Genomic DNA, 27,001 nt, shown 5'->3' with positions numbered 1-27,001 from the left:
GCGCACTCTGCAAACATCGCAGATCGCTTTGAATATGAGGCCCGTGCGGGCGCGCACTTAAGCCACGTCGCAAATTGCTTTCAAGACACACGAGTGCCGGCAACGCGTCCCTACGGCGTCCGCCAAAGGCGTCTACTGCGGCGACCGCGATTCGCGTGGCCAACGCCGTAGTAGACGCCGCGGTTGTCTCCACTCTGTACGGAGCGGTGAGAGAGAGAGTGTTACTGTGAAGAGGAAGAGGCGAGGAGGACATTGAGACACCCTAGCAGCCGCCGGAGAAGAACGCCCATCCTCCTCGCCTGACTCCTTTGCCTCGCGCACGACAGGAGAGGGCACGCATACGGGCAAAGCCACCTAGAAAAAAAATTTTTTCTAGGTGGCTTTGATACGGGGGGGCGGGGAGGGGGCGTTCCTCGGTCGCGCACGTGAGATTGAAGCGCGTTCACCGGCTCACCCTCATACGCTTTCAATCGCACATATACGTATACAGCGTACGGCACGCGGCGACGGTTTTATCGCCCTTGGACGATATACGCAACCTCACGGCGACGCTGACGGTAGAAATGCGCCTGGAGTGTCCATATAATCGCTATGGCAATAAAAGAACGCTTATTCTGTTTCTCTGTTCTGGTTGGGCGACGCTATCTGTAGCTTACGCTCACGTGTTCTGAGAAATAAGAGTATATGACTGAATTCACTAATCGCCTTGTTCGTTAGGAACCCCCCCCCCCCCCTTTTTTTTTTTTTTTCATCATTGGCCAGCCACTTTTGTTCACGACGTGTTCGCTCGCCTACTGGTCGGCGCTTGTTGCTACAAACAACGAACTGATTCGCAAGCATAGGCCCAGATCTTTACGTCTGTTTACTTACTGCTCAGCCTGAACGCCGGTCCAAGTGCAACACGTCTCTTGCGTAACGCACGAAGGTCAACGGTCGCTCCTCGTTTGGAGCGCGCGTCTTGGGCGCAACTGTGTCGCCACAAAAGCTATTCAATTTCGCCCGCTGCGCGTTTTCACCTGCATTACTTTAGACATACGCCGACGCTTTTGCATGCATGCGAATAACGTCAAGCCCCGTCGCAGGAGGAGAACGATCGCTGATGTACGTCAGCAACAAGCGCGATTCCGTCGCGCTGTCTGCGTCGTGAAAGCCGCGCGACGTAAACGAACATGGTTGCCGCGTACACGCACATACATAATAGGGTGGTGCCGGCTGATGACGTTGTCCCTGTACTTCCTAAAGCTGCGGGCGCGTCTTCTTTACATCGCCATTGTGCGCACTTCATGCTTGATTCCGTTGACCCGTGCGGGACGCGCAATAAATTTATCCCCGCGGTTCACGCCGCGTCCAGGCTCCGCCGTCTCGCTTCTTTCTAAAAGTTTTATTGCTTCTTTACGTGAAAGCTGCGTTCATTTCGAGTGTTCTTTTTTCTCCCTCCCTCTACACTTCAGGTAAAGACTGTATATCGGCAAAGATCGAGGGCGAATTCCACCGCAAGCAGGGAGAAACATTCCAGTAAAAAATGTTATTGTTTATAGAAGGCTGTCCTATAGCGTAACGCACCAGTTATGGAAGCGGAGAAAAAATGAAGAATACAACGGCATGTTACACGTATAGGAAATCACATCGGCAGTGCGCGGTTTATTATTGCATAGAGTTCAGTGAGGAAATAATGGTCGAGTTGTTAATCGTTATCAGCGATTGTTACATATACCCGCGGTTGCGCTATAACAAGATTACAGCTTGCGGTCTCACTAAGCAGGCAACGATCGATGTCCACCGGCCTTTCACAGAACAGCTGACGTGGCCTTATGTTTCTCCCTCTCCTTTCTTCAAAGCTGCGTAGAAAGTAGGCTGGCCATCGAACCGCGAACATGATCGGCTCGCGAGATAATCTGACGAGTTTACGCTCTCGCTTTTATTTTCCGTCGCCCCGTTATTGGGCAGCGCTCTCTCTCCGCTTACTATGCACGTCTCAGCTCCCCTCGTTTCGTCCGCCTTTGTTTACTTCGAGAAAGAGGCAACGCATCCAGGGAGCAGCAGTCATCGACCGATACAGCAACCGCTGACTCGGCAGAGCCGACTGTGCTATACGACGGTAAAGCACCGCAGCGAGTGACGATAAGCGCCCCCACCCCCCGCTAGGCAGAATCCGCGAGCACAGTGCACTGACACACGCACGCGCGACTTTTCTTTCTTTTTTTTTTTCACCTCGCTGGCAGCTGCTGCGGCAGCCCACAGCGGTCGCCGCTCGCCTGTGACCTCCGTGGCACGCCTTTGTACAGCGACTGTATAGAGTACACAGTACCGCCACTAGAGCAACTGAAGGACGTACTGCATGCATGCCGCACGCAGGGGATGTTCACATTAGTTCCTATAGCCACTTGTGAAGCATGTGACGCCATGCATACGCGTGGCGCAGAAAAAAAAAAAAAAAAAACGGAGTGTGAGAAAAGAACGCACGACGCAGTCGCGCATAGTGCACATCTGACGACTTCTGTACGAGCAAGGACGAACATTTGACTAGGTGCTCGCTACACCAATAAGTGCTGGGAACTGTTCCAACAGCTGTACTGCTGTCATATATATATATATATATATATATATATATATATATATATATGTGTGTGTGTGTGTGTGTGTGTGTGTGTGTGTGTGTGTGTGTGTGTGTGTGTGTGTGTGTGAATTCTCATGTTTGTTATTCCAAACGATTCTTTGCGCAACTGTCTTGTAGGACGCATGCATTCTTCAGGCGCCTTTCTCACAACATTGCTACCATCTGAAGGTACATGATGACTATAGGTTCGCGCTACGTGTATGTATATAGGCATCTTAACTGGTTTTAACAGGCGCGCCAGTATACGAAGAGGTTATAAAAGCCTGAGCGGCCTGAGTATCGCCTGAGGCACCGACGTGATGGTCCGTTCTGCTTGCGTCTACGGCGGCATAATTTGGCGTCATGCAGGGCCTCCTATGATGGAGTGACGGTGTAATTGCAGAGCCATCTAAACTACACTGCGCGCGTGCAGTTTTTACTAACGAACAAGGCTGCGCAAGATGCATGGTTGCCAACGTTAATAGCGTATTTACTACACAATACCGAGCGATTTAATCGTTCCTCTGGGCGAGACATGCATGGTCACAAGACGACAGTAAATGCGGTTCGAAACACACGGGCGAGTTCCACGCACAGTGCGATAGAAGAGAGAGAGAAAGAGAGAGACGCATGCATTGCGGTTTGTATAAACGATGTTTCTCACCCGGAAATAAAACAGCGACGCTGATGGACGAGCACAAAGGAAACCTTGTATGTTCTTATGTCTTGTTACCTGTCTCCGCATCGCCATATTATGCTTTCAACAAAAACTGCAGCGGTCGCCGGTGGTCATGCTCTATATACGCCCACGTCTCACCATCAAACTGTTCTAGTACAAACTCCAGGTCACGATCGAGGTGCTAACGGGGTCCAGGCAAAGTTCTGCGCTTAATTAACGGGCGCGGGAATCAATAGCAGCTTTCCCGAGTTATTCACCCGATTCTTGCTATTATACAGAATTGCCGTATGCAGCAAACAATTTCTGCGGTACATTTACTCCGATAAAACGTAAATGTGTTCTCCTTGCGGCGACAGCTACAGCGCAGCCAAACCTCAATCACGGAAAACAACGAAGCCGTCAGCGACGTAGCTTGGGGCTCGCCCAATAGCGACGAGGGTGTTAGCGCACGCGTCGACCGACTACTCGGCAGAGAGAGAGCGCAGGCGAGGCTTCCTGCACGTTTTCTTGTTTCTTTATGATTTTCTGTTTCTTCTTTCTTCTGCGCCGCGCGCTTGTTGATCGCCGGCGTCACACCGCCGCTTCCTTTCCTTCCTCGGCAAGCGGCGGCGATGTTTCGTCTTCTTCCACCGTCATAAACATGCGGGCGCGACAGATCCGACTACCGCCAACCACCCTCCCCATCAGCATCCCCATCTCTCCTCTATATACGCGGCCGCTGCCGGTGCGGAGTCGCGCGCATCCATCGACTTCTCCTTCCACCACCTTCCGCCTCCGTCCGGGTATGGCGTCGCGGACGTGAATTAGCTCTCGTGGGGGGCGCATCCGAGGAAGAGAGCGAGGGATACTCCCGGCGTGGCTGACTGAAAGGCAGGCAGCAGCTGCCTGGCCCGAGCGCGGGCCTGTGGACAAGGGGAGAAACTTACGACACGGGCCGCCCGCCCGCAGCACGCATCGCGAGAATGGCGCGTTTCCTTCCTGCGCGCGCACGGCTGCGTCGGAGGACGACAGCCGCACACCCATCGCCCTGCGATTTTTGTTTTCGTCTTCGCGTCTTTCAGCCGGCACATATATATGCCGCCCTCGTTTCTGCCGATGGCGCATGTGGAACCTTACGAGTGGCCCTGGAATACACAGGTCGCGTCCACAATTGATGGTGCTCTTCCCCTTGCCTGCATGCATGGAGAACCTTATCAGTGGCTTGGAAGAGGGAGAATAACTAGCGCGTCAGGCCACTTACGGCTGTAGTAATTGACTCGCAGAGACAGTACAACGCCAACGTCCTTCGGCCCGGAAAAAGCTTTATTCGGCTCCATCGATTCGCTACTTACGCATGTCTTCCCTTCACAAGTGTTCGTTTCGTCACGCCCTGGCGCAAGACAAACGACAAGTACAGTACATAAAAAGTGAGACAGAAAGAAGAAAAGCACAGCTGACGCTTGTCGTGCGTATAGCTCCGGCATTTATAAAGCTTGTCGAAGACGCGAAGTCTCTTCATCGCTTTTGCGTACCATATGCAAACTGCTGAATCAAGTGAATTAACGTAGCATCTATAGTAACGTACACGCTCCTTCACGCGTATGCATAGAGCTTTCTTGAGAAAGACAAGAGCTGCCTCAGCGGTGACAGATATTTCCCGAAAGGACTAGAAAGTGCACGTATATAGTGTTTGCAAAACTAAAGGCACGCTTTAAACCCCCAACCAACACCCGCCGCGGCGGCTTGGTAGCGTTGGCGTCGAGCTGCTAAGCCCGAGGGCAGGGGATCGAATCCCCGCCGAAGCGGCCGCACTTCGATGGGGGCAAATGTATCGCAAGAACGCCCGTGCACTGAGTGCACGCACGCTAAAGAACCCCGGGCGGTCGAAATTATTCCGGAGCCCCCCACCACGACGTGCCTCATAAGCATATAGTAGTTTTGGCACGTAAAACCGCAGAATTTAATCCACAAACCATCACCGCGTCAAAAGAGTACATACGTATAGCCCTCTATATATAGCTATCATGATAAGCGCTTGTTCCAGACATATACCGATAAATGACCGTTAAATTAGTTGACGCTGTAATACTGATTGAGAGACGGCATATATAGCTATACCGTCTTCCAATCAGTATTAAACCGTTAACTAATTTAACGGTCATTTATAACAGCATCACTGCGAAAGAGACAGAGCTGTCAGTATACAGTACTTCTCCCGCTTCGTGCACCAAAAAAAAATTTAAAGAAATAAAAAGACATAAAAACGATAACGCCCGGAAACGTACGTGCGTCAGCGCGCTGTGCAGGCAAGGACACCGCGTGAACTCATCGCGGAAGCACGCCAAGTTTTGTTTGACAAGGCCCTGCACAACGCGATGCGATTATATTTGCGTGCGCTCACAGGGCTTCCGGCACTTTTTTTTTTTTTTTCTCGTATCGCCATTTTATTTATTTTTTCCACCCTTTCGTCTCTCGCTGTTCATGCTCTGCGCGTACGTATATCGCCCGGATCTCGCCATCGTGCAGCGCCGCGCGTGCAAACCGGGCAAATATGGCAACGGCCGCGGGGGGAGATTTCCGGCTCTTTGTGCCGCCTCGCAGCATCGCTCTTATATACAGCGAGGATCGTGCCTGCGCTGCTATAAGGTTGCTTTTAGCGAACCATGGGGGAGTCCCGGAGGTTGATTTGTCGTATTTTATTTCGTCTTTTTCATTCCCAAGCTCCCAAAGCAGCGTATATATGCGTAAAGTGCCTGAACCAAGGCTCACGAGAGGACGGACACCCGTATTCGCTACGGCAGTTGTACGTATACTCTGAAACAAAATCACACACAGCGCCCACTTAGAACATTTATTTAAGGCCAGTTGGGTGATATATATCATATAGTGCAGAAAACAAGACATATCGCTGACAAGGCCACGGCCACCTCACGGGAAAGCGAAAAGTACCATAAACCTTCGCGAACGCTAACGTTGCGCAATAAGTATTCATTTAACGGGGTATACCGCAGGACATTCAGTTTTGTCTAAACATGTGCGGAATACAGAAGTTTAGAGCCGGTAACGTACAACGCGCAACGCCATGCGAAGCAATATCGCAGGAAACGTTCCATATTACACTACATAATTACCAGCATACAGTAAAACAACGCCCTTTCTCCACCTTTCCTTTTTTTTTTCATATCCAAAGTGTAAACCGGACTCCTCTATTTCTTTTTTGTTTCCCCTTGCCGTCAGGTTGTCCTGCATGCCCCCTGGATTTTTTATCGACACGCCGCGCAACGCCGCTGCTTTTTTTGGCCTCCGACGGAGGCTCACGCAGAGGGTAGGTAAACAGTCTCTGCGGCCGAAGCAAGAGCACAGCGGGGCGCCGATACAGAGACCAGATAAGAAGCGGCCGCGGAGAAGCGATAAGGGGGCCAGCGATGCCCTGAGCAAGGGCGCCCTCTTATCGGATACGTCAGGTGTCCTCGGCAGGTCGCGTCAGCACCGCTGTTTACCCGGGACTTACGACGACACGGCTACCGACTTGCTCGTTCGCGACCGCTACTTAAACACGGCGGCGTGCTGCGAACTTCGCGCTCGCCTCGATACAACAGCAGCTATATAGAGGAGGCTCCGGATACGAGCGTAGAAGAGCGTCTCGCGAGTTGAAAGGGGCAAGATGGCGAGGTGATTTCAGTACACGGACGGATCTGTTCATGCCACAGTAGTGCACTTTGCAGTTCTCCATCACCGTGGTCGCGAATACAGCGTGCCCAGCCGAACATCCCGAGAAGCGCATGATGATCAGCAGGAATTACACGTTCATTATATGAGCAGTTCATATATATGTTTTTTTTTTCGCTTAGAGATGATGCAATCAATCAATCAATCAATCAATCAATCAATCAATCAATCAATCAATCAATCAATCAATCAATCAGCTGTTTGAATTCGTTCGCATTGAATGCTTGTAATGTGTACACAACATATACGCATTCTCTATTTCCAGAATACGAACATGTACGTGTCTCGTGGTAAACGCGACCAGAGCACGATCACACAATCCAGTTTTGCAGCACCTCTTCACATTTCTGCTTAAGCGGACCAGAACTTCCTCTCTGTCATCCCCTACAGTGCTTCGCTTAGAAATTTCCACAGTGGGTGCGTGTAACTTTGTACCCGTTATGTCGTGCAGTGAGTATCGCCTACAGAAAAGCAGGCGAACCGTGCACACGCTGCGGTAGGATATACAGCTGTCTAGTTTGACACCTGGATGCCCGCTGTCGAAGTTGAGGAGCCTTATTGCGACTGCAGTGCCACTAAGATGGCATGTATACTACCGGAAATATAAACTCTCGGCAACTTTTCTCCTGCTGCGCTCGTCCGCGGCAATGCCGCGAAGAATCGCTGACGAACTCTGCACTCTCATTTTCCCTGCCTGCAACAATCCGTGAAGCCGCAGCATGATGAACCGCCGCTTTCCTTCCACGAAACGATCCTGTACAGCTGCTTCGGCTCCCCACCGCCGTATTAGCGGGAATGCGTGAGCCGAACAGTTTAACCTGGGGCTTGCGTGGCGCGGTGCGCGCTCGGGCCGCCTGGCGTCGGCGCATGCGCATAACGCGAGGGGGCTCACCACAGCTTGTCGCCATTAGTCCCAGCAGAAGACCCCAGAACGTAACACACTCGGTGCCTTTGACCCCGAGGAGGAAGGAGGGGGGCACGAGGCCTCTTAGGCTGCAACGGAGAGTCTACCCTTCGTAAGCGGGCACCAAACCTCCCCCCCTTCCCGAACGCCCGCTTCTTCCTTTCTTCCTATAGCGCCGGGAGCAAGTAAAGAAGTAGAACGGGAGTAATAATAATATCGTCGGGGGCGAGGAATCCGCTCTCTGCTCTGTATATACCGCCAAAGGTCACGGGCGCCGGGCCTTTTTCAGCGGGCCATAAACACAAGGCCTGCCTGCTCCCTTGCGGTCCGGACTTTTCACTGTCCTCGACGCCGTATCTTTCGTTATTTTATTCTCGCTCGTGCGCCTTCTTCTTTTGCCTCCTTCCCTTTCCGATCGCAGCTGTATAGCTAGGCGCGTGTGCCGACAGGCCGGGGCAAGAAGAGCTCTCCCTCCCCCGTTCCCCGAAACGGTTTTACGCCGTCAGTCAAGAGCCGGCCCCCAACGAGGTGCCCCCCTTCCCGGCGAGCGAACCCGCCCCAATGGTCGGTCGGAAGCAGCGGAGGCGAGGACGCTGCGCCGAGGCTCGCTCAGGCTTCTTTTGCGAGCGCGGAAAGAAATACGGAGCGCGCGGCGTCGATGGCCGCCGACACCCCGCGCGCGCGCGTCACTGCTGCGGTTTGACTGGCACGAGAGACGACGACGCCTTCCTTGCCCGCGCGTTCGCTCCTTCACTGTGGGGCAGTGGCTCGCAGGGCGTTGCACCACGGGTTCGATTACCCCTGCGTGCAGGTGTTCACATGTTCCTGCTCGTGTTACAACTGAACGCCGGTGCGCGGTTTTGTTTGTCTGGTTTTTTTTTTTTTTTTTGCTTGCCCGCAAAGAACAACCGACGTGTCCGAGCAGGAACCTCTTGAGAGATGAGTGTTGAACTCTGCCCGCGCGCTCCGTGAAGCCAAAGCTTAGGGAGTAGCGAGAGACCCCGCAGTCAAAGGTTCGGTATTAATTTAGATGGAGCGAGTCCGGTAAAGTCGGCCTTTACAACACTGGCGAGCACCTCGTCGATACGAGGTCGACGCTTCGAGGGGGATCACGTTTTAACCTCCTGCCGAGCGTACTTCGTCATCATCAAGGACTTTCGCGCTTTGCGGTTGCGCACGATATCCTCTCATTTCCTCACATAATGGTGGATACAACAAACACGGTGTCGAGACAAGGGAGTAACGCAAAAAAATTAGAAAGGGGAGTAGAGTATAGTGGCAGGGCGTAGCAGAAGCAACGAGAAAAATATAGGGAGCAAGAAAACTTTTTTTTTCCTTTTGTCGCAGCACTGCCAAGCATTATTCATGAGAAACGAGACCATAGTTCTTGTCGCAGTACAGTTAAGGCACCTATGGGTGAGGCATATGCGGCGCCGAATGCGAGGAGCATCCCTTTGCTGTATATATAAGCAGCCGCGCGCCAGTGACGTCACGTCGTGTTCACTTACAAACGCGGAGAGGCTACACGGAACGCTCACGTCTTCGCAAACGTGGCCACGCCATACGTTCTTTTTCTATTTCGGACAGAAACCGACATTCCGTTACACTTCTGCGGCCGGCGTAACGCGTGCGCTCAAAGCAGTGAATGAACGCATTAATGAGTCTATTTATTTATTCAAGGCTAGCTCAAACAGTTTCGTATAAACTGTAGGGAAGAGCAAGGGCGCTCTCAAAGCATCGCAACCTTCCCGCATTTACCAAATGTATGCATCGTGTCTGTGCTGCGATACCTTGTAGCATTCTTGAATTTACTTACACTGAGAAAGCGGAAGCGATGGCTTGTCGCCAAATACCTTCTCGGCAATAAATGAGACAGGGCAAAGTAAGGTGAGGCTCGATATGGCTAAAAAAAAAGAAAGGATGACCTGAAAAGCCGCACCACAACAGTACAACGGCTAAGAGGGACATATGGAGATAAAATTTGCGACATGCAGCGAACTTTGACATGCGGAAAGGGGAAAAAGAAAGTCTACAAAGTGGCACTTCTAAGCAGCACATGATATGTATGCAGCTGCGATCAGTATAATACACCTTAATCAGGCACGCACCCGAGACAAGATACAGAAAAACCGTGCAGTACTGTGGAGCTGGCGGCAGCTTAGCCCGGAGCCACACTGTGTTCGCACAATGGAACGGTCAACGACTCGAGTGAAGGTTGAGCCAGCACGCTAGCCAATCGCTAGAACAAACAACAGTAGAGTGACGAATCATACCGCGCTCCCGTAAGCGCGCAATATCGTCCCTGAATTGACCGACACCATCTGCAGCAGCTGGCTTCCGCAACGCTGAAGAACGGTCGCGCTGTCTCAGCGAGGAAAGTGCCTATGCACCTTCTCCACAAATTTCGTACAGCGTGTCGAAAGCTATACGGCTCGCGTCACCATTCGAGCAGAGATAACCGAAACAAGCGCTCGCCCAATGTACTTCTCTAATGTTTCCGAACGCAACGCCAAGTGAAAAGACGGATCACGGCAGGATTGGGCAGCGCACAATGGGCGAGCTCTTCTTTCTAACCTGACTTGCAGTAGGGCCGGTACAATGTAGCGACTCCTGCCGCTAAATTCTATACCTTTCTTGTCATGCACCGCTCCCGACCTGCCGATCATAGTGATTACGTACAGACAGATCACCGCTCGGACCACTGCTGAAGCACGAAAAGGAAAAACAAGAATGGGAATAGAATCGTTATCCGGCTTAGGTCCTCATTCCCGGTTGGCTGACGCCACCAGTGGCTTTCTCCGCATTGCACGGAACTACTGAGACGGAAGGTAGGCGCGAGGCGATTGCTGTTAGCGCGCGCTCGACGATGGCTTTCACGATTCGCGGCGCACGCGTCGACCGCCGCGCGTCGAAGCGACTTCGGCTCCTTGGGTTGCCAGTTCACCTCGACTGCACTCGTTTCCGTCAAGCGCGAGCGAACGGGGTCGCGTCGCGTCAAGCGTTCGCGGGAGCCAGATACCGTGACGATTACCGCAAGAGCCGCCGATTGGTTCGCTTCCTCCCGAGGCGCGTTGTCGAGGCAGCGCCGTATTGCATGAATGCATTCTGAGGACTGAAGACGCATCTCTTCAATTCCCCGCCAAAAATGTTTTTTTTTTTTTTTTAATTCATTTCGTTTCTACGCCTTTCTTTGACAGAAAGCATGGAGGAATGGGGAGCGTAGGCAGGAATATAAAACGACGGTTGGCGAACAGGGGCGGAATACGATTGCGCCAGGAGCCAAATTTAAAACGCGCGACCGGCCGCCTCGGGATGGTGTGTCGTCTCATGTGAAGTCGCTTAGCTTTTCTAATAGTGTATACTCGCTGCAGCGCTGCAGGCTCGCCAGAATTTGTCCCGGTCCTAATGCACCGTGAGCCGGATTTTTATGCACTTTTTTTATTATTATCGGTCCCCTTTAGTGGCCGATCCATGGCCACCCAGCGAAGGCGCTGTTTCGTACGAGTCAATGACGAAGGACTAAACGACTGAAAACAGATTGTTTTACAAAACGCGACCCCAAAGCATAACGCGCTCGTACGGTGTTTTGAAATAACTTAGTTTCGCGGCTTTTAGGGCGTTAAAAAATGAAGTTATCAAAGAGACAGGGGATGTCCTGGATCACATGCTCCGTGCATATCAGAGCGTGCGTATACGCTAGCGCGATTAAAAAACGGTACAAAAAAAAAATACAGGGACACACACACACAGCGCTAGCGCTGTGTGTATCCCTGTGTGTCTTCTTTTGTCCCGTCTTTTAATCGCGCTACCGTGCACCCCTTGAAAATGCATTACCAACAAGCCCACATTGCAACCATCGTGTACATATACGGCCACAAATGACGGCTCGACACATTCCGAAGACTCGTAGAAGGCGAACTGTCATGCAAGTGAGGATTCCAACTATATAGAAGTCGCGCAACATTGAGACATAGCTTGACATAATCGTCCCGAACCTCATTCTGGTTACACACTATATATTCGCAGGCACTCCTTCCGTTCGAGTCTACCGTTATGAAAGATCTGCTGGGCGCATTCGGGGAATAAAATAAAATAAGGGTAGAAACAGCCCGAAATGCTCAATGCGATGCACATGTGTTTCGCCCGTGTTTGGCGCCGCCAATCCGCTTATCTGTGCGCGGCCCCGCGGAGTGTCGCGAAACGGCCCGGTGAATGCCCGAAAGACCCGCGTATACACGCGACCCCCACGCCTACGCGTCTGCGTAAGGGGCGCAGCCCCCCACTGAATCGCGACCTTTCCGTGCCATGCTGAGTCTTGTGCACTCAACGCGCGCCGATAGGGGGCGCGATCGCACGGCCTTGTTGCTTCGAGCACGGCGCGTCACCGCTCTCTTGACCTGTTACCTGCGTCAGTATGCAGCACACTCCGCGAACGCAGTCGCACATATATGGTGTACAGACGCTTAGTGCACGGCCTGTATCTTCTCTCCCTGTCTCTCTTCCCTTTCCTGTCCTTTCTTTAATAAGCTTTTTTTTTTTCTTCAGCCTTCAACCACGAGGAGCTGCGCTGATCCACGACCGTATACATTTGTACGCGCCGTGAATACTAATGGTAGATATCATGCTATATAGCTAAATGGTGTTGCTCTATACATGGCCCTTTTTTTCGCATCGCGGGCGAACGAGCAAACTAGATCGTGTGCAAAGCGACGCGGACCAGAAGGAATGCTACGGTTGCGGGAAGGTGAAAAAGAAATAAAAGGGTCGTGAAGGGACAACAGCTGTGCGGTGAAGTCACAGCTGGCGTCACGATGAATCACAGCAACATTGTGCGTCCCATTATGTGCGAGACTTAGTAGGTAACCGCCCTAAGACAAAGAGAGAGAGAGAGAGAGAGAGAGAGAGAGAGAGAGAAGGAGAGAGAGAGAGGGCAATTTACTTCATCCTGTTTGGCTACCCTACACGTAGAGGGCGAGAGTGAGTGGAATAAGGTACAAGAATTCGGATAGTTCACGTATACTGCATGAACGACGATCAGCGCACACATAGAGTCTGGCATATATACGAGTCAGCTGCCTTCAGTTATTGCAGAAGTGGCCGCGTTTGAGTCGGTGGGGGAGAAAGTCGAGATAGAATGGTGCCGCTTAAGGGTCGTCTCTTGCGGGACATCTGTTGCCACGATCACTGCAGCTGTCTCCCTTCGGAACACATCAACGCCTGAAGTATCCCATGGCGGCACTGGGGCCACCAGCACTCATGCGTCCCTTGCAGATCTTCGTCCCAAGTACAACGCACAACGCTGCTGAGCTTCGGTGACCTGTTTCCGGATGATCCCGCAGAATGACTGAGCGGTGGAGGTCCGAGTGAAAAAAAGAGGGGGAAAGGGATATCTGGAAAGAAGGAGATGGCGGTGTGCCGATGCTTGTGTATATACTACCACTCACCAGGGGCGTCGGAGGGCACCCTCGGCGACTTTGGGCTGCACGAGAGTCGCATGAGCACCATGGCGGCCATGCAGTCGTCCATGGTGTCCGCGTCCTCGCTGGCGCTGGGCCGCCTCTTGCGGCCGCTGCAAGGAAGAGAAAAAGGAGAGACACGCACTCAGCATTGTGCGGGGAAACACTAAACATGTATGCGGCGACGGTTATGCAAGCACAGCGGAAGAAGGATGATGAGCCGGCCTGTCTGTCGGGGCCTGTAATCTTTCCGTCTGTACAGCTCCAATGCCGCGTTGGGTGCAAACGTAGGGCGGTTTCGCCGCTATACAGACGACCTACTCGTGGGAGGACAAGCGTGACCTCGCTTTGACGTTCGTAGAATAAGAACCAAGGTCGCGGACTGGGCCGTCGCCAGTACGACTCGCTTTGCGCCTGCCGTGTTCGCGTACGTACACCGAAATGATTCATCGAGAATGATACCCACTATTAAAAAAAGAAGAAGAAGAAAAGGAACAGAAAATGACGGGTCGGCGATGGGGGTAAAATGAGAAATTCGAGCAGTACAACTGCCCTCTATGGAATGGAAGGCTGCAACAAACCTCAATCACCCGTGCAGATCGAGGCCGCTCCTAACTTGCACAACCAGTATCCACGTATACAACAAGGTACGTGTTGCAAAGAATGTTAACAGTCGATAACAGTTTCGACGACAAAACTTCCGTAATGAACGTCAGCGCATCGCAGTGTCTGATTCGAAAAGAGTCAAGCGGCTTACAATATACTCAGGTAGCCTCAGTACACGAGATCTCAGTCGTATACCCTCAGGGCACGGTACTAGCCTATAAGCGGCAGCGTGGACGGCAGTGACCGAGCTTGCGCAGTGCCTACATATGCCGTCGTCTAACTTTGCGCCCGATGTTCCTAAGACTACCTAACGAGGCCGCCTTGCTTTCAGCAAACAAAATGACAGTGCCAGAACCATCGCATAAACAAAGATCGCTGTGAACAAACAAGCAAACAAATAAACAAACAAACAAATGTAGGCGCGGCCCTAGCTAGCGCACTCGCTCAATAATCAGCCACACGCGCCGCCTCGCAAGCACTAATATATACTATACGCGAAACCTGAATTTACACCGACACGACCAATGCGTGCACGCGACTCATGCATAATCTAGAAAGGTGCAGACCTGTTGGTTTTCTTTCCTTTATTTCTTTTTCCTCACTACGCTTGGCAGCCGCAAAAGCGTGAGTGTGTGCGCTTCGGACGCGATTACTCATCCCCCTCGCGCGCCCTAGTCACCGCGGCGCGACACTCGACGAAACGAGGGCGCGCCTCCCTGACTGCTCCCCCTTCCCCCCTCACCCTCGTTAATTATGAGCGCATGCGCACCACCGTGGAGCGGCGCCTAACGCCGTGGAGCGTACACGCAACAAGAAACACGGCAGGCGAAGGCAAGGAAAACAACACGCATCATCGTGGTCACCTATTATATAGCACGAAAACAAAAAAAATTATCTGGTGTTTGACGTGCCAAAACCACGATTTGATTACGATGCACGCCGTAGTGGGGAACTCCGGATTAATACCGACCACGTGAGGTTCTTTCACGGTCACCTAAATTAAGTACGCGAAAGCTTTCTTTTTTTTTTTTTTTTTCGCCTTTATCGAACGTACGACCTCGAGGTCAGCAGCGCAACGCCATAGCAAGTGAGCTACCGCGGCGGGTCATTGCCAAATAAAATGGCACTGTCGCTCACTGTTCATTCGTTGCGTCGAACATTAACCAACCAGAAAAAAAAAGGAGCTGAACTGTTCGGTCACAGCTGTGTTGACAACGAATATGTCGGCATGCATGAGGTGGGAAATCGCACGCGGCGCGCGGGTGAGCGATCGTTTGCGAATAAAGAACGTGAGCGAAAGTCACGGGTCCAGCCGGCTAATAATTACGGAACGATAATCGGCTGCATGTCACCGAGGAAGACTAAAGTTTTCCCCAATGTGCCACGCTAATCCTTACGCGATGCCTCAATTAAACCGGCGTTGTAGACGGGAGGATTAGAAGCGGACTGTAGACATGCCTGCATAGTTCTCCGTGCAGTTGACGAGTACATAAAATTCAGTATACAGGCGCACTTATACAGAGAAAAGAAGAAAAAAAAAATTTTTCGGTAATTTTGGAACCATATCATGCAAGTGCAAGGAAGTTAAACAAGGAAGAGGAAATAGTAAGTATAAGAACAAATTCATGGCAATGACAACAGCACACAGTTTTCTTTTTTCTTCTTCTTCTTTCGGGTCTTGTGGATAGGGTATTTTAACCATTTACATCACTGTAAATGGAGAAAAACCGTTTCGCTGGTCTTGGTCATTGCGATTGGAAACAGGTTGCATTAAATGGAGAGTATGACCGGCGATACAGATCAGCTGTTTGTATCAGAGGTATAGGGGGAGAACCGGAGAGAAATTACTCATCACGTTATAAAACACAGTGAACAATAGAAAGCTTAGTGCACAAGCCCTGAAGTGATAGAGAGCTTATCTTCGTTCGCCGCTTCCGGGATACAGAGCTGCCAAGGCAAACAATGTCTTATCGCTCGCCCCGTCAGGTCCTGTCGACGCTGCGACATTAACTTGAGCACAAAAAACACGCAAAAGGAAAGGAAGAAATAAGTTAGCTGATCATTAGGGCTAACCAGATCACGAGCCGCGACAAACATACGGCCGCTTGTATGCGTGCACTGCATGCTTCTATCTTTGATGTGCGTCGTTGTACCCTTCTGCTTTGACCTTGTACCGTGCGGCAAAATTAATGTATCAATCAATCGTGCGCGCATTCCTTCAGTCCTGATCAGATTAATAACGGCATTGATAAAGAATTTCGTTGTATAGTAAATCCCGGATAATTATCATCATGCCATTATGGTAACGATAGTGTGTGTGTGTGTGTGTGTGTGTGTGTGTGTGTGTGTGTGTGTGTGTGTGTGTGTGTGTGTGTGTGTGCGTGTGTGTGTGTGTGTGTTTGTGTGGAAAGGTCATGGGTCATGGCACATGCTCCTCAGTCTGTGTTATAACCTTCAACTTTTCGCAGTGAAAATATTGCGCTCCAGCCTCCATGCAACTATATATCTCCGGCATCAGGCCGAAGGCGAAGTATACTGCAGCGAGGCGCGCGAGACAATAACAAACCAGCACCAGTGTATTTAGATAAAGCGAAGCCAGCGGCCAGAAGTGAAATACGATAAGAAAGAAGGTGAACCAAAACCCGCGATTCTCCAAAGCGAATTTCTCGCGCGCCGCTGCTGCAAATGTTTTCCGCGACTGATACCGCGCGAGATAACGTACAGGCTTTATTATACTGCGTCTAACAGTGCGCCATTCGTCGTAGCTGCTGCGTGCAGAAATGCCACTTTATCATTTCATGGCAAAAATCAGGAACATTTGATAGCTTGAAACTCAATTACGTTCCCTTCCGCAGGTATACGCTCACTAACGTCGGGACGTTACACGTTTCCTCTTGTCGTCTCGTTCACCTCCTCGCCGCAGCCGCCACTGACCGCTCACCGACCGCATCAGCCCATTGCGGGAATAGATAAGGGCGCGCACGCGCTATCAGCTCACTCAATTACGAGTCTGCAAACCGCAAACAGGCCGCAGGAGCAAGCGGATCTCCGGCTTATCGCCGCGTGTTTTCTTTTCCAGCGAAGCTGTTAGCCTCTAGTTGGTCTGGAGTTCTCGCTGCGCGTCCTCACAGAAAAAAAAAAAAAGTATATCTTCAGCGATTAAAAAGAAATAGCGATTGAAGCGAAACGTGCACAGCATTCGTTTCAGTAAAGAAAGAGCACAAAAGCATCCAAACAACATAACTGATGATAAGGCGCTCCTGACAACAATGCGAGGCACCCATGCGTTTCCCGGTAAGGTTTACCGCTGCGCAAGCTGCCGCGGCCGCGACGGCAGCTTGCGACATGTGGTAGTGATGTCACTAGCCTTTTATATAAAAAGAGGCAGCCTATAGCAACTGGTTTTATTGTTGTTACAGCGCCGCTATGGGTAGGCAACGCATAGTTGAGAGAGAAGTGGTTCGTTGGTGAGAAAGGAAAGATTGGCGCTGCCTTCTGCACCCCTTCCGGGAGCACGGCTCAACGCCAAGGAGCAGCGTGAAAACGAGGGGCGGCAAAGGGAAAAGAAACGGCAATACGACCAGCTAGCGGCGGCGTGCCGCGAAAATTACCATTACTCTCAATTACCATTACTGCCATTACCCTAAAGCACTGCACACTCGCCTCAGCAGTTGCATAGTGGTTTTCAACAGCTTCGCTGAACATACACTTCCGCAGGGCCGGGACGGCGAGTCTATGTTTACCGCTTTATCTTCCCTCCACGCAGCGCGAATGGGGCGGTGTGTTATTGTGCGGCGATCAAGATATCCGGGGCTCCCTCCTTCCGAGTAAAAGCGAACGTGTCCGAGCGCGTCGCCTTCAGCAACTTGCTCTCTTGTCGCGATCGGTTTGTGCTAAAGCAACTGCGGCTGGTTTCTTCTTACCATTGTTCTTTTTTTTTTTTTCATGAAGGTTGCTCGCTGGGGGGGGGGGGGGGGGGGGGGGCGGCCAAGGAGGATTTCACCTAACGCGAAATTCTGAAGGTAATAATGAATTCGCCGGACTGGCGTATGATTGCGCGGCTCCCAGACGCCCATATTTTAAGAGGACACGAAAGCAACACGCGTTTGGTGTTTCCGCTCAAACTTGCACTACTTCAAGGACGCCCGGTACAGTGCGCAACTCATCTTAGGTTCGGTGGTTACGGTTACACACGTGTCGTTGCCAATACGTCCTGTTATATCACACTCGATCAGCCAGCAGACGCAAAGCTGAGTGCATAATCACCATGAATAAGCACATCTAATGCAGGAAAATTCTTTATGCACGCTAGCTGTTTAAAGTTGCAGAAAAAAGCGCGGTTGTCCCATGGGAACAGCAAAACCTGCGCATACGCACGTTCTCGCATTTGTCGCTCGATCGAAGTATGCACAGTCGCACGCTTCTCAGAAGAAACCTGCACCATTTGGATCAGCATCACGCAACAAAACCTCAGTCATGCGGTGTGCTTTACCATCTCTCCGCAGTGGTATCGCTTCTGTGCTATATACTGCCCGCGTCCTCTGAAAATGAAAGGCTTGCACTCCGCACCGCTTTAAACCAGCTGCACGGAATAGCTTTATCGTAAGGACAGGCTCTTGGGGACGCAGGGTCTCGTATATCAGAGCTGCAGAAATCCACTTAAGCGTTGTTACGATTACAGAAAGCAATGGCGGATTCAGCGACCGTCTGTGACACAAGGCTGATAATTTTCGCTATACATAGGCAACATCAACAGTGGACTTTCTCTTTTTATCTATTCTTTTCCTCCCCTTTCCCCTTCCACAAGTGCAGGGTAACCGACCTGTCTCAGTCCATTGTTAATCTACCTGCAGTTCATTTATCCTTCCCCCCTCTCTCTCTCCTGGCTGTGGTGCCCCTGTTTTAAGGTGTCGGAGAGAACTGAGAAGAGCCGTCGAAGAGCTAACGAAGCGGTGTACTGGCAGCAGTTGCGCGTTTTCGTTTACCCAAGAAAACAAAACAAAAACACGTAGTGACAATGACAGTGACCACGGTTTATAGTTGGTTATTCACGTGGCACTATAGCGGGAGCACAACAAAAACATTTTAAGCGGACGCGCCGGCGTTTCCGTGTGTTGCCTTTGCTCCTTCTTGCGTCCGTGCTAACGAACCGACTTCCTTATTCCTTCCTCGTCATATCAGCTCACTCAGCTGACACGGCTATTCCTTCCTCGACGTTCGCAAACACGAAGCTAACAGAACAGGAGCGAGTGCCGACAATGCTCGTTTGCGGGTGTAACTGCTTAACTGCACCTCATGACTCCCTCCTCGGTACACTCTTAAAATATGTTTGCGCCCTTTGGGGCTTGTCTTGCCCCACAACAATAATCGTCATCTGTCTTATCCGCATTGTCTTTAACGCTGCGAGACCCGTACTTCCAGGTCACGAATGGCAAGCGCGTTATCACTGTGACCTACACTCCTAAAACAGTGACACCCTTTGGAGAGTATATTTGTCCCACAACGATAATCGTCATCTGCCTTGCTTGCGTTTCCTTTCTTGATAACGCTGCGCTCGCTATACTTTGCTCTCCAGAATGCTATGTCACGCCGACTGCTGTTCGTGACTTGGAAGTACCGAGCTCGCAGCGTTAAAAAACAAAATGCGGGCAAGACAGATGACGATTATTGTTGTGGGACAAGATACGCCCCAAAAGGGTGCAAAACTTTGTTAAGAGCGTAGCTTTCGTACTCCTCGATAAAGCCCCTTCATTCTGCTTTGGGCAGAGACCCTGTAAAATGGAGTAAAATGTGGGGCAAGCAGTCACGCACTCCAAAGGAAGACGCCAGTACTGTTCTTGGAGTGCAGATAAAAACGTCTCCGAGTTGAACGGGGAGGGCGAGGGGGGGGGGGGGGGGGGGTAGTTCGCTAGAAGGCCATAGAGTTTCTCACTATACAACCTAGAGGGAAATCTGGCGCTTACCGTCTATGGGAGTTTCTTAAGGGCCGCCGTGCCGTCATGGCAATGACGATATATGTGTCTGCGAGGCTCGTGTAGGCTGGTGTTGTAAGAGGCTTCGCCTAGAACGTGGATATGGCTACACAAATAACGCGTTCTTAGAGTAAAATCTTCATAAAATGTTTCCATTCACGAATATTACATCTTTACTCACCTAGAATACATGACCAACCGAAGGAAAGCAAGAACAGACGGCAGCAAACTGTTTCAAAGCGAGCGCGAATCTTGTCGTCTGTCCTCCAACTTTAGCAGCCTGCTGATACTTCTTACGTATCATATAATTGTACATGCAATAAGAAGTCCTCATAGTTAAACAAAACATGTTCTTGTGTAATAATAAAGCTAAAACAGCTTTTTACGTGCTATTTCAGTAGAAAATTAATCATTGTGACAGACGGAACGGTGCTTGCCTGGCTCTCCGAGAACGATGCCAATCCGAAGTCACAATACGCCGGCATTCCCATGCATACCACAGCATAGCAGCGCCATATTTCCCTCTGGGTAATATAGTGAGAAACTCTATGTAGAAGGCATTTGAAACAATCCAGATGCCAAAGAGAAGCTTCAGGAAGGAACGAAAAAAGAAGAGAGAAAACACAGAATCCGAAGCGCAACGGGCAACCCGAAACGAAGCGAGCCGGTTCCGCGCGCCTCTCCGAAAGGCTGAGATGCAAACGCGTTTGGTATCACGTTCGCGCGCAACTAGCCAGTGCCGGCATGCGATGCCGGAGAGTGTGTGTTGCCTATCGACTTCACGCCGAGTCTGTAAGCTGCCGCGGCGGAACCGGCACATTACGGCTTCTTCGGGCGGTCGGCCTTGCCGCTCGACTGTGGAGGCGTCCTTCCTCTTCTCTTATTTTATTCCCCTTACCCCTCACTGCCCTGCGCAGTGCTGTTGAGGCGTCCTCACAACGAGAGATACTTACGGCTCTGCACTTTTCAGTTTCCTTCCTTTAAAAGTCACTTACCATACGGCACATTACAAGCCGAACAGCGAGCCTCGCTCTCTCTCGCCCATCTTGGCCCGCTGCTCGAATATCATCCGGCTCAAGGTTCGCCATTGTAGCGTAGATGTACCGCAGCTTCGGCGCTGCGGCTCAGCCCGCACAGAGTGCCAACAGCGCTGACGCCGAGCGATAAAAACAAGAGAGGGTGAAAGCGGAGCAGGGGAGACAGGAAGGGTGCGGATGGCGGAGAATGGGGGGTGTCCTAAGCTATAGGCTCAACTGTGAGTGAGGAGGCCAAAGAGCGGAGCGTTCGAAGAACAGAAGACCAGAGTGGGAACTCAAGCAACCAGAACAAAGCTTAAATATAAGCGTGCTCGTAGAAGACGGAAGAAAGAAAAGGAGACGAACAGTGAACGGAGATGACGTGAAAAGAGAGAACGGGTTGATTGCAGGAAGTGACTGGGGCTGCAGCGAGCGCGGGTTTAAAGAAAGGGCAAAGCTCAAGGAAGAGAGGAATGAAATAATAATAATAATAATAATAATAATAATAATAATAATAATAATAATAATAATAATAATAATAATAATAATGCGACGACGACATCAGAAGCTGAGAGAATGCGAGCGACACCAGAAAGGAAGCGAGGAGAAATATAAAACCTGCAAAGAACTCAGCCCGAGAAACGGATCGAGAAAGATGGAAGACAAGAGAAAACAGATGTTGCTAAAGGAGCCTTCTGCTCGCACGTGTGTGGGTGCTCCTCCGCGTTGGCCGCTCGCTTCTTTTGTCGAGCTAGAAAAAAAAGAAGAGAGGGAAAAATAAAGAAAGAAAGAGGAAAGTGAAACCGACGGAAAAGGAGATGACTAAGTAAAAGCGAAGTGTCGGAGGGAGAAAGTTAAAGGGGCGAAGGGCGACGAATTGGTAGCTAAGCCCTATATTGGAAACCTTGGGGGCGACCGAAGACAGTGGGAAAGGAATTCGGCAACAGCACCTCCGCTTGTTCAACATACCGGTGCGCGTCCGCCCCTCACTACCGCTTTGTGCTTCAAAGAAATAAAAGATGATCTCGGGGGCGAACAGGCGGCGTATATGACCATCGGCCGCGAACTCCACGTATACAAGAAAGGAATGAGCCGAATAGCCGGCAGTCTCTTTTCTTCGGGGAGGGAGGAGGACGAATCTGCATCGTAAATATGGGGAGGGGAGCCAAGAGGGGACTTAAAAGGCCAAGGCGGGGGAACGGGGACGCCAGCAGACGACGAATAACATGTTCGCGGGCCTGAAAGGGAGAGCGAAAATTGGCCGACAAAGTATTTAAAGGAACTTGGAACGGGAGTGCAGTGACGGTGGTCGGGCATGCCGACGCATTATTCTCCCCGCGCGCGCTAGCAGCATAACGCGGTGGTCCCTAAGGGAGGGAGGGGGGGAGGGGTTGCGAATGTGAGTCACGCCGGGTGAACTTGCATCGTCCTCGCTTGGGACATTTCCAAGCCCCGCCGCAGCGGCCGCCGTTGTCGCGTAACTTTCTTCTCTTGCGAAACTTCCATCTCCCTCTCTCTCTCGCTCTGCGCTCGGCCTCTCGTAAAACTGGCTCGCGCTCCGACCGGGCGGCACTCGAGTCACAAACACAGGGTGAGGGAGCGCCCCTCGCGCGGCCTCTCACAATAGAAGCGGGCCTTCTTCCTAACTTCAAGGAGACCATGCTATGCGCGGAAGTGAAGAAAAAAAAAAAGAAAAAGAGGCCGACAAAAGCGGCCCAAGTCGGAAAAGAAGTTGGGGGTGTCGGGGGGTATCCCCTTCTTCACACAAAGGAGTGAAACGCTGCGAGGTGTCGTACAGTGGATAAAGAGAGAGAGAGAGAAACCAACTGAAGCGAGAGGGTCGTAATCTAGCGGTCCCAGAAAAAGCAGGTCCCGTTGCACAACAGCTGATTTTCGTTCGCTTCCTCTCCCCGCCACTGTCTTACTTTTCTGTTTCTGATGGAAGCAGTAAAGAAGAGGAATTTCGTGCTTTTTTTTAATTATTATTGCTTCCTTTCTGCCCGCTCCGTATTCTTTGTCAGAGCGCGCGTTTCTCTTTCCGTTCGTTTGTTTACGCGTTTTCTCTTCGGGAAGCGATGGAATGGAGGGGGCCTTTGTTTGGGCGGTCATTTCCGCGTATGTAGTATGCCTGCCTCAGCCGCATAGCTGCCGCGAGGAGAGAGTCCTGGCGGCGCATTAGGGGCGATGGCCCAAGCGCTTTGCGACCAATGAGCTGTCGCCCGGTTTCGCAGCGCTGCGTCATAGCACCTGCGCCCATGAAGCGCCGCGTTGTTCCCTCGAGGTCGGCCATGAAAAGCGGCCACGATGCATCTTATGCACAACGAGTTATGCGCCAAGGCACTTCGTTGCGAAATGCCAGCGTCCTATCCTATACAATGTAATAATACGGGCAGGGAACTTCGTTCGCTTTCGACGATCAAAATCGAAAGCCCCCCTCCCTCCTCCTCTTTCTTTCTTCTCCCTCCTCATTTTTCAGTGCGTGTGGGCTGCAGGACCATAACGCCCGCGGCGTCTGACCGTGATGCATAAGGCAGGCAATATGAGAATATATCGCGGAGCGCGGGTCATGCGACCGCAGTGCTCAATTTCTCCAGAGTGTTCCATCCTTTCCAGTTCACGCGGTGATCAGTCTTGCCACGTCGTGTATGCGCGATGGCTCGCATAGCTGTACGCTTAACCTTTCATTAAAGGGCTGTTCCATATACGCTCCATCTCAAGCGAATGCATGCAGACGGCGGTTGAAGGTTTATGCAGGAAAGAAACAAATACGACAGAGGGGAACGGAACACTGACAGGCACGCACGGTGTAAGAAGTATACAGTATATTCGTACACCGTGCAGGCACGTAAAAAAGAAAAAAAAAATGAGAGAGAGAGAGAGAGAGAGAGAGAGAGCTATTCCGGCTTTCACGTAGGATACACGGGCACGAATATAAGACCAGGTTGGTGCGATTTCGAAAACTCGATATTAGGGCACTAGAAATTATTATTATTATTATTATTATTATTATTATTATTATTATTATTATTATTTGAAAACATTGAAAACAGATATACGCACGGCAGGAAAGGGAAAGCGAGGAGCAGGCTGGCAGCTGCCACCGGAAGCGGCACAAGGCCCATATACTCTTCAGAAAGGAGACAGAAACATAGAAATTGAAGATAGGAAGAAGGGGACGAAGGGGAAAATAAAGTGGAAGGGCAGGTCACTGCAGGTCACGCTACTACACAATGTTAAAATACAATAGTGCCTGAGGTATAGTCTTTTGAAAAATATAAATAGGCTACAAACGTGAACACAAGCAAGGGAAAAGCGCACGGCGCTCTGTGTGTCTGTGTGCGTTTATCCCTTGCGCTTGTCCATTTAGCGCCTTAAAATGATGTTTTCCAAACCTAAAAAGCTTTTGGTCCGTAAGGGCTGCTTGAGTTTTGACTAGCTCCCTTCGATATATTATAGTCGTTTGTACAAAACATCACAATTAGCTGGCCTGATGTAACGAACCAGACCTATAAATAAGAACTATTATTGTGTGTGAATGCGGTCCCTATAGTCCAGGCTGATCGGAGCTGAAATTACGAGATAACTTCCTTCTTGCGAATACCTCACCTCTTTCGCCACACATCCCTCTGCAGCTGGCTAGCTGTAATCTTCCAGAAAAACATTGTTGTCCCACATCAAGGTCGTACAGTAGCCGTATAATGCACCCGACTGTTAAGTATTTTCTTTCTTTTTGTCTTTCTCCCCAGAAAACGCGCTCTGATAGTCACGATATAGTCACAAAATACATAGACACATAGCAAATAGATACACATGGATCACAGATGGAGACGCAGACTCAGGTAACAATACATCACTGCAAATTTGCAGTGCATGGCGAAAGCCACCCCGAAGAACAAACAACCGGCATAGTCATGACGTATGCATGCATGTGCACTTCCGCCTCAAACAATGCTGCGCCCAAGGTTTATCCATCGAAAGGCGTCGGCATGTGTGCTAATTAACAACGTGGCATCGCCAAATTCATTAACTACCAATGCACATATATATTTTTTGTACGCCGGTGTCACTTTCAGGAGCGCACAAATATCACTATATAACCTGCAAGCGCCCGAAACAACAATCCGTGCCTGCAGCCTGCAGTGAAAATGTCGAGTTCGCAACCATTTTGTGCGCGCACGACCTCCGCGATATAACAGCGCCGCATCCTTTCCAGGGAACAATAACGTGACCGCGGTATAAGCGAACGACAAAAATACATCGGACGTTCGCGACGCGGGATGCACGCCACATGTGAGCGCGGTTCGAAACGGCGAGGCCAAGCGTGCTGTTTATGCAAAAGCGGTGACGGCGCAGTCAAGTTCGCTGGCCTCGCTTGTTTCTGAAACAGGGTTCGCAGCACGACCTCGACTGATTCGCGGCGGTTAACAACATGTACACCGCCATACACGTGCGCTGATCAGCTGCTAGACGCGCTATGGAATAGACGGAATGCCGTTCTTTTGTTGGCTTAACGCATGCCGCTATATATTTTCATGTATCTGCCTTCCCGTAAATAAACCATCTCTCCATCCAGCTATCCCCCCCCCCCCCCCCTTTTTTTTTTTCATTGCGATGAAGATGTCGCTGGAATTCCTTAGCCAAAACGGCAAAAGGCAGGCAAAGCAACTGTAACAGACACTTCAATTTCCGTATTATGTCGTTTCTTACACAGCATGTCTTCCACTTTGCCAGCTCTTTCTACACGTTTCAGACCGCAAGCATGGGACGTCGCATAACTTAGCGGATCGGGTGCCGCATTCAATGTGACGTTCGCGCACATATCAGGGAGAACCGTTGCTGGTCGGCGCTCGAACACTGCAGCTGACAACGACGGCCCCGCAATGCCGTCGGATAGTCGCCAACCATGCTCTGGCGAAGGAGAATGCCGTTCCAAGCTGCAGTGTGTGTATGGGCGGACGGCCGCAGCCCTCTCCTATATACAGCTCGTATAGTGCAGCAACACTTTAAATTTTGACGCATGCTGTATACCTCGCCCCAATGACCGCGCTTGTCAAGTCATGGCATGTATGAGAGTTCGTGGGACTTACGTCCACGTGTATATATAGCAGCGCACTGTGGTTTTCGCCTGGCCGCTTCGGTGTTTTCACATTCGGTCACGAGGGCACCTAGCTACGCCACTGCCAATGAGTTTCTGTTTATAAATTAAGAAAACTTGAACTGCATTCAACAAAACGCGAAAGGGCTCGACCTATCACTCGCTAAACAGGCACTCTCAAAGCGTAAAAATATGTTGTGTTCCATTAATGTCGTGCAGCATCTGTATGGCGCGAAATCGGAAGAACAAAGTTCACACTCCCTTTGACCTTTACTGAATTGTTGTAACGTAAAGAGGGTTTCGAAAGAATGTTCTATACACTCTATGTTGATTTCGTATTTCCCTCTTGTGTCCCTATAATAGTCATTGCGCATAAAAACCTGCGCGCTGACAGTGAACTGCGTGCACATCTTTCCGCGCCTGTCCAGGAAGGAAATGTGAAATAAGACTCAACATAAAAACGAACGCATATCATTCTTCAGCGCACGGCGGGGACACCTGAACGAAATATGTGGCGAGAATAAATATAAATAAAAAAAATAAGAACAAACTAATGAACTCGTTGGGTGTAAACAAGGTCGTTTCCCTCTATAAAATGGCCTAAAATGTGTATTTTTACTCCCCCTGCAATGTGAGACGCCGCGTGTGCGTCTGCTTCAATTTCCACTGCATGTACATAAACTTAAAGCACATTAATTTGTCTGCTTTTCTAATATGTACTCACTCCCTTAAAGCGGAAATGAAGACAGGTGCCTTCGCAAACGCAGTTTGTTCGTGACTGTAAACGACCGAGGGCGTTAACTTGTGTGTCGGGCGCTGGCCTTTGCAAAGTTCGAGCGCCGACTGACAGTTCGCTTCGGCGTATTTCTATTTTCTATAGGCTCGGGGAAAAAAGAAGTGAAAGCCAGGAATGAAGAGCTACAGCGATAAAAACCTGCCGTACAGACTGTACGGGTTCATGCATATATA

The 27,001-nt window shown here is 50.6% G+C and overlaps 1 protein-coding gene and 1 long non-coding RNA gene across 2 annotated transcripts in view; one reads left to right on the top strand and one right to left on the bottom strand.

The window, feature by feature from the left end:
* Positions 1–27,001, bottom strand: part of LOC126536220 (zinc finger protein 704-like) — a 124,617-nt gene that overhangs the window by 83,324 nt on the left and 14,292 nt on the right. The window contains exon 2 of the mRNA XM_050183112.3: positions 13,332–13,456. Coding sequence (XP_050039069.1) covers positions 13,332–13,456 — 125 coding nt within the window. The remainder of the gene's footprint in view (positions 1–13,331; positions 13,457–27,001) is intronic.
* Positions 1–27,001, top strand: part of LOC129386216 (uncharacterized) — a 71,502-nt gene that overhangs the window by 34,028 nt on the left and 10,473 nt on the right. The window lies entirely within an intron of this gene.

This window comes from Dermacentor andersoni, chromosome 4 (assembly GCF_023375885.2).
Source record: "Dermacentor andersoni chromosome 4, qqDerAnde1_hic_scaffold, whole genome shotgun sequence".
In the NCBI taxonomy this organism is placed as follows: Eukaryota; Metazoa; Arthropoda; class Arachnida; order Ixodida; family Ixodidae; genus Dermacentor; species Dermacentor andersoni.
Note: the sequence above shows the minus strand (reverse complement) of the source record. Positions and strands in the feature narration are given on the sequence as shown.